Source organism: Echinococcus granulosus, assembly GCF_000524195.1.
Source record: "Echinococcus granulosus chromosome Unknown EG_S00072, whole genome shotgun sequence".
NCBI lineage: Eukaryota > Metazoa > Platyhelminthes > Cestoda > Cyclophyllidea > Taeniidae > Echinococcus > Echinococcus granulosus.
The window spans coordinates 164,642-172,924 of record NW_020170452.1 but is presented as its reverse complement, the minus strand read 5'-3'; the positions used below and the strand labels follow the sequence as shown (position 1 = coordinate 172,924).

At 44.1% G+C, this 8,283-nt stretch overlaps 1 protein-coding gene across 1 annotated transcript in view; it reads right to left on the bottom strand. All coding sequences in view use genetic code 11, as the record gives it.

The window, feature by feature from the left end:
* Positions 1-2,103: 2,103 nt before the first annotated feature.
* Positions 2,104-8,283, bottom strand: part of EGR_07203 (Rho-associated protein kinase) — a gene marked incomplete at both ends in the record, with an annotated part of 29,734 nt that continues 23,554 nt past the window's right edge. The window contains 6 exons of the mRNA XM_024496452.1: positions 2,104-2,208; positions 2,570-2,986; positions 3,164-3,289; positions 3,903-4,219; positions 6,257-6,479; positions 7,362-7,687. Coding sequence (XP_024349129.1) covers positions 2,104-2,208; positions 2,570-2,986; positions 3,164-3,289; positions 3,903-4,219; positions 6,257-6,479; positions 7,362-7,687 — 1,514 coding nt within the window. The remainder of the gene's footprint in view (positions 2,209-2,569; positions 2,987-3,163; positions 3,290-3,902; positions 4,220-6,256; positions 6,480-7,361; positions 7,688-8,283) is intronic.

The following is an 8,283-nucleotide window of genomic DNA, read 5'->3' as shown; positions in this document are numbered from 1 at the left end:
ATTATTATCATTTTTAATAATGGGAATTCGTACCCACTTTTTCAATACATGCCTTAACAGATTGAATAGCACCTGTTTTTGATATTAGAAACTTGGCAACAAAGAATAAGACCATGGAATTATCTTTGAAACACTGCATTAAGCAATCACTGTGATTAAATCAACGCAACGGTACCTCTTTAAATAATGCTTAAGCGCCGAATAAATCCAAGAGTAGTTTATTTTACTTAAATGCGACGAGTAGTTGTGGCGTGGTAAACCAGCCCGTTAATTAACTTCGTTACTCCTTCTAAGGGAAAAGGCGGGACTTTAAAAGATCAGACATGTCGAAGATATGGTGAGTAATCAAATTCAAGCCTTTTTTTCTATCTAACTTAATTTGTACTCAGAAATACGGTCTCAACAGCCATAGAGTGAACTGAGAAATTTTAGCTCCTAGTACTTATCTCACAAACGTGGGACTGCTAAATAATATTTAGTGCATTGAACTGGTAGATAACTTCATTGCCATTTTTTTTATAAATTATAAAGGAAAAGTAATCCTGATTTACACATTTATGTAGAGTTCTACTTCCTTTCTATTCTTTCCCTTGGGTATAATTACTTCAATTTGTTTTTCATTTCTAGTAAAACTACAAATTAGGTAAAGCTTCGTCATATTTATTTCCTTTGTCACGAACACAATTGCCTTACAAGTTGGAAAAGAAACCGCAGGTGAACCGTACCCATCATTACCGATTTTGGATTACGGTGATTTGGACGTTGGGGAGGCTGTTCCGCCCATAGACGATGCAGTATCATTTAAATGTTTCTTTTCAAACAAATTTTATGCACTGTGATGCATACTTACCCCCTTTCAATTCACACAGCTAATTTGACCTCTCTATGCATTGCGTTGCATTGGAAGTCTCGAATTTATGAGTGTGTGTGTGTGTGTATGTGTATGTAAGTGTAGGTGAAACCGGTTTTACCAATTGCCGCTAAGGTCAAGAAAGTAGGTTCGCAATTGGCGCCTCAAGTTTGACTCTGGTTGCAGCTTGAGCCATGCTGTGACACTGATGTTGGCTACCTTCGTGTCCGTTTCACCAGAGGTGATTAGTTGTGTCGCTGTCCGGTTCATATTTGCTGTCAAGACTTTGCTTTATGAGATTAGGCCATGAACCTGTCCAGGAAGTGCTTTCATGCGCTCAGGTCAAGCCTGGACTTCGGAAGTTTGTTAGGCAAATATAAGGATGGTAAGCTGCTCGCTCCCCTCCTACCCAATGCTTACTTTCATAGCTTCATCGCCCTCCAATTTCTACACCCAACTCTTACGGTTACAATTCTCCTATCAGTGTTTCACCTAGACATTCAAGGCGGCTTCGACGCTCGTCGAACTTCTTGATAGTCTCGTTACCTGTGTTCACCGTTGGTTTCGAAAGAGTCGTCCAAAGGGTCAGCTTGGCAATGCGTTAATTGGGCCTAAAGTTTGCAAGAACGACTTCTGTGGTGAGGAGGGGGGGCTGGTAATCACCACGGCCGAGGCTGTCAATGACAGATAGGCAAACAGGCAGAAGATGGCTTGATTTCTTAATATCTCTCAATCGAATGTTCCACCCCCGAGTGGTTAATATTCTCCTCATCACACCGTGTGGTATCGCGCCGTAGTGCACTTGAGATCTTCAAGGGCTTCGGGTTGTGTGTCTTCGCTGTCATCTTTATTAACTGTGTCTAGACCGAAGTGGCTCATGAAATATCCGCCAGCCACTGTCACGGTAACAGCCCCCTCTTATGTACCCTCCTCTGCCCTTCAAACACTTCAAGAAAGTCGTCCAAAAACTCAAGTGTTGGGTGGTAAGACAGATAACCAACTAATTTAACCAAAAAAATTAAAACCTCATGGATGAGCTCTCGTTCCTTCACGATTTATCTGCGTCTTAGCCTCCGCGACCGATCACCTCTTTCCTATGGCAACCAACATTCCTCAATACGTCATTAAAAAGGTGACATTCCATTCTATTAAAAAAAGGAAGGGAAATCACCCCCTAGTAATCTGTATACTTTAGAATAATTAATAAGTTGATTGTAGTAAGAAATAAAAAAGACTGTTGCTACTGAAGAAACCTAGCAAGCAAGCATCACGAGAGCCGCATTCGTTCCCTTGACCACGTGATCCAAGCTGGATGGAGAGGCACAAGTGTGCCTTGAAATAGCGAGTCGAGATCGTGTCTGGAGGGCAATAAATTGTCATGCCGACTTCATCATTACGGTGGCTGAAATATTCTATACTCAGACCTTGGAGTAGGGCGTGGAGGGGGGAGGAAGGTTGACCTTGGAGGCGGCTGACTACAAGAATCCTTCAGTCTCCTTCATGTCTAGAGCCTTCACCCCCCAGCAGAAGGTTTGGGGAAGACTAGAGTAGGCTAAGTGGGAAGCGAAATCTAATTCTGGGTTCACTGACGGGTTGCCAAATCTAAACTGGGGTATGAAAGGGGACACTACCGTGACTGTGCTGTGCGCAGCTGCAAGTGGTGTGTCTCCATTGATCAGAAGGTCAGTCACCCAGGAGTAGGGCATTTGACTGACACACAGACGAGATTTCCGTCTGTCTGTCCGCCATTGACAACCTCGTCTGTGGTGACTTCCACTCCACCACTGCCACAGAAGCCGTCACTGTGATCGATGTACAACCCTTCTTAAGCCAACGGTGAAAACAAGCATCTGGAATATCGAAAAGTTTGTGCATGCTTGGTGGTGACATGGAGACGGGTTTGCGCAACGATAGAGTAAAGTAGGTTATCCTAAGATGAGCTACTTCAGACGCAGTGGCAAATCCTTTCAAGAGTGTCGAAACGCCTCTAGAGGTGTCAACATCTTGCTGACAGATGGGCGGACGCCTGCCTGTTTGCCTGTCTGGTAGTGATGATGTTGGGCGTGATGATTCCCAACCTATCACTGCCAGAGGAACCTTTTCCGTAAACATTTGGTCAAAGCGTGGGGTGTCCGTCTGATCGATGCATTATCAGGGTTAACGTGTAAAAAATTTGCAAAACAGATAAACAGACGCCTCAGCGGACACGTTAAACAACACGGCACAACCATTTGTGAACACTTGGTGCTAATATCACGAAGAAGTTGCGTGACGACGAGGAGGTAAAGCAATCCATCGGTGAGAGAGATTTACCGGAGGAATGAGAGCATGCATTGAAGTGGGGGGGTGGGGAGGAGGACCATGGAAGCGCTCGCCCTGAGGGGCGATCTTAGCAATGTCAGGAGTCCCGGTCAGACTTAAACACGCCTCGCGGACAAACTGAAGCGCGTCATAACGAAACGCAACCTTCATTCTGCTTGAAGTAATTGCTTCCCAGACACCCTGTATGCTTTCAATGAAACAACTTCCTGACTTGTATACATGAAACATTAATAAGCGTCATTTACCTATTTATTGCTCAGGCAAAGAATAATGATAGCACGCCTACAGGCGGAAGACAATCTGTCAGCTCGAAACACGAAAAGGCACTTTGTGGTGCTGTAAGACGCGGCAAGAAGTGACCAAAAACAAGCCAAAAAATTAAGAAAACAAAGAGAAGGAGAGAAGAAGGTACAAGTGATTACACATACGTACATATTTCATTAAGAGGTCTTGAAATAATAGGGGCAAGGGGAGAAAATGACTTGGGTTAAAATGCACACGGCCTTGAAAGAAAGGAGTAAAAGGAGGGGAAGAAGAAGGAAGGAGGGGATAGGGGGGAAGTGGGAAGGAGAACCGAGAGTTGGACACGTGTTGAAAAGATCTGCCGACCAACCAAGTGAATGAGCGCTCTGTAGGAAAGGAAATGCGAATCAAGGGAGTGGAAAAAAAAGTGGTACTGAAAAGTCAGAAAAAAGCATTTCCAAGTACCTATCGGAGATTAAATCTCTACAACTCCAGGCTGCTCCTGCTCCGAGTCTGCGTCTGCTAGCGGCAAAGCAGTGGATGTATTCTTTGAAATTGGCGAATCCAGAAAGACATCCTCCTCGTCTAATTCTGCCTCCTCTGCTGCCACCGCCGCTGTCATAAATCTGGCAACTTTGGACGATGAGGCGGCCGCAGAGTTGGAGGAAGACGAGGTGGTATTGGTGGTGGTGTTGGTGGTGGTAGTGGTAGGTGTAGCGGTTCGGGAGGTGTAGGGAAGAGTCGCTGATCGCATAATTGTGGGTCCGCGAACCATACCACTGGTTCCTAGGCTTTTTGGACGATCTAGAGAAAATGGGCCAAGAAGTGGAGACATAAATTAAACACTCCAAATGGAGTGGAAGAATTTTGACTATCCAAAAAAAGGTAGGGACGAGGCGGGGTACAATTGAATCGTAAAGCATAAGTGTAAGTGAAACCGCTTAAAAATACATTTTCAGGAAATTATGGTTGTTCTCAAACTTAGAAAATGTACTTAGCTAACATCCTCTAGTAGATAGAAAAGGAACGATGGTGCATGGATAAACCGCACGCAGATGATGAAGCGGAGGGAAAGGAGAGGGTAAAAGTACGCCTTCTGGTTTTCTTTATGCCAAAAAGAATAAAGCCGAGACTTGTCAGATGATTCGATGTGAAGGGTTCATTTCTAGGGAAAGGGCAAAAAATAAGATGTTCGAAGAGTAACACTTTCCCTAAGGTCAGAGCCTCATCTTCTGCAGCACTGGTTAGGGGAAAGGCGGGCAGAAAAAAACGGATCCAAGTGGAAGCATCAAACGCACCAAAGAAAAGCCACATTTACACTTTAAACTTTCCCAACTTTATGGGAAAAAAATGAGAAAAAGTAGTCTCCTGGGCATTGTGCAACCCCTTAATAACATCCCTCGAGAGGACTCAGACAGGGCCTCTTGATGGCGGCGTGTACTATACGTCTAAGTGGATCCGTTTGATCTCCTGAGAAAAAGCTTCCACAGGGAAAAGAGGTCATTATGCCGCATCGCCAGTTTCCCCTCACAGCCAGTAAAGAATGAGTCAAAAGTGTCTGATTTACGTACTGCGAGATTGTAAAATGTGAAGGCCTAAAAGTCGAAAAAAGTCAAATCGTCGTGAAGTAAAAAGGGAGGATTGAATGCCAAGGAAAAAAAATGTCTTAAACAAGTCTTCCTTCGGAATGCCATTAGCATTCAAACTTTGCGCCTAGACTAGTGCTGTTCGGCCTTTAGAAATAAGAATGCCAATGGTAGTAGTGAAGAGGGGACCAGGGAACCGCTCAAAAAAGTGCTGCCGATAACACCTTCCGTGGATAGCGTTGAGGTGGTCAATGAGACGGAGATTATGTATACGAGTGAATCGGTCTCCACGTTTCATAATCCACACACTGTCAGTTTTTAAAATCGACCTCTCCCAGACTCGACTTGCGCGTCACAGGAGGAGAAATAAAACATTTAAAAAGTACAGGTGGATAGACGGGTATAATTCAACCACCAATTAAAAAAAGGCAAGTGCAGATAGAGGGAACTTTGCAGGCCTCCTGCCTGCACTGTTAGAGTACTCGCTACAAAGGTCCTAGGGAAAAATTTAACACTACAGGCTAGACACTTTATAGGTCTAATTTGACAACAATTTGTATTAATTGTCCTGGCTGAAGCAGCTACTTACATAAAGGTCATTAATCTCCACGGGCTACAAACGTGTCCCAATTTATTACTTTAAATTCAGCCAGCATGTTGGGGACACAAATACAATGAACTATAGTTGTTGCATAGTTGTAAGACCAAGTTCGGGTAAGAAAATCGGGGTGTCACATATATGTGACGTTAGTGAAGAGCGTGCTAATGGCACATCACATCAACATCAGACATTGCGTATTCAATGACTTGATACTAAGGTAAATGACAAACCCAATTTGAAGGCTAAGGATACTATGTTTTTGTCGTATCCCCACCTTTAGTCGTCGTTGAACCCCTCCGCAGGTCGTCTCCAATATACTGCCTGCCTTTTCCCGTTTTCGTGATTTAAATGTCGACCTCTTGTAAAATTACATTCTTCCAAATAATATGGAATTCTTCAGTAACTCGACATATCTATGGCTACATTTACGAAAAGAAGAGGTTCAGGTACCCCAGCAGTGTCTTCAACACCCCTGAGTACGTTCAAACCCACGGCTTGTAGAGGATGAAAGATAGATGAAAAAAAAGGTCCATTTTTTCAAAAAAAGAGCAAAACCTTCACCCTTTTAACATTAATCCATTGTGGATTCAATTAAGACAAAATAGAAAAGCACTAAATAAGGTATCCTGCTAGGGAGCCCTAGAAAACACTCACCATCTCGGGCAACAGTGGTGGAACAAAGAGAGAGGGATGAGAACTGAGGTGGTGGTGGTGTAGTGGTGGAGATGGCAGCGCTGGAAATGACAGATTGGAGGTTTTTCAACCACCCCAACTTAGCCTCCTCGGAGGGTGCTCGAAAGAGGAGGATTGCAGTGGATTTGCCACAGGGTCGAAGCACGTAGTCACGTTTCTCAAGATGCGAGAGATGCAACTTCACCTATTTGAATAGACGTAAAGGAGGGGTGATATGGAATAGCTTGACGGGAAATGGAGTCCTGGCAAGCGTGACTACTCCTCTCTGGTAAAGTGAATGTGCTCCGAATACCAATAAGTCCGTCAACCAAGATAGCAGGCAATGGCGGTAGTGTGTGGATGCATGCGTTGGTTAAATTTCTTGTGAGTGAAGATGCAAAACCCATGAGTGTCTACAGAAGGCTTAGAATAGAGTAGGGCACGATGATGAGACACACAGCTCTGCAGCACAAGGACACTCGAATGATGCTGTGATGGTTCCTGTTCCACATCCTCCAGCACAGCAGTAACTCCTATGAACATTCAGGGGGGGGCATGTGAGAGGCCAGGTCAACGTATAACTTGTCGAGGAATTGTCCGAAAGATGATGAACACGAGCACTAACGGAATTTTTGCACTGTGGAGAAGTTGGTGTGAGACTGGCACCAAGACTACCAGAATGAAGATGGGTCAGAGGGACTGACAAATCTTTCTGTCCCAAAGATGCCAAAATCAAGAATATATGACAAGCTCTGTTAAAACTTAGGGGTCTACCATGCTACTGAAATCCGAGTTAGTACAGCCTTGTGAAACATAAATAAAAGTAGCGGTTTTTTGGCTTCGGAAATCTAACATAAAGTGTGAAATCCATAATTCGTGTCATTTAATGGTAACGAATGGGCAATATTTCTGTCAAACCTCAAAAAATGTCAGGAATGATTTGAAGATTGGCTATTTGTCTGTCATGAATGATGGTGAAAGCAGTGGCGGTAGTCAAATCGGTGATATAGACAATGAAGATAACAATGACAGCGGTGATAATGTAGTTAGTTAGTGATGTTAGCTTAAAAAAGAGCACTTAACTCACCTGACAATGCAGGCACTGTAAAGCCGCGGGCGGCGATATCACATGCCAGCAAGCCCGCTTACACAGCTCACATACAGCCGGCACACGGAAGTGGATGCGTTGCAGCATGTGACCCTGCAGAGGGATTGGATTTGCCGCCGTACCAGGACATGGGATGGAGGTGAGTAGAGGATCACTGGAGACCGCATGGCTCAGTATCTGACCGGAGGAGTTGGTCCGCGATTTCAGTGCCACCGCAGGACCCAATTGGAGGGCCTTAGCGGCACCGGTGGAGAAGGTGCCAGAGGCGGAGAAACTCAACTTTCGAGGAAGGGTTTTTGAGATGCCTAAATGGACACAATGAGAGCGACTCATTACCCATCAGTGGTTCATCAACACCATAAAAGTGATAGCCTCCTTTGTAGAATTTCAGGGTTGACCTGAAGCAGTCATTTTGCTTCTATAGAAGAAGGCACTTCACTTTTTCTTCGGGCACAAAAAGACGGTAATTTTGGTGGCTAACATTAACACACTTTTCCGCTGATAAGCGTAGTTTCGTGGCCTTTTCAGGTGTCAATAACACCCAGAAAAAACTGCTTCGACGCTTGGACACAAAAAAGAGGCAAATCGACAAAAAAATATAAGAAATGAAAAGTTCCATCTTCTCTCCGCTGTTTTCTTTGGTTGACTCAAACCCATCCCTTAGCTTTGTTTTAACTCGGAAAATATAGAAATTGCTGTTATCAGAATGCCAACCTTTTAGCCAATGAGAAAGGTGGATCCAAAGTTGAGGTCGTTGAGAGTGTGAAAGAAAAACAGGAAATTCGATTCCCTATTTAGATACTACTCCAAAATGTGCCAATTCTTCAAAGACATTACTGAAAAAGTGGTCAACGTCTTTTCTTGAACTAACACTGTCACTTAGATTCTTGTGGCGCTTGGA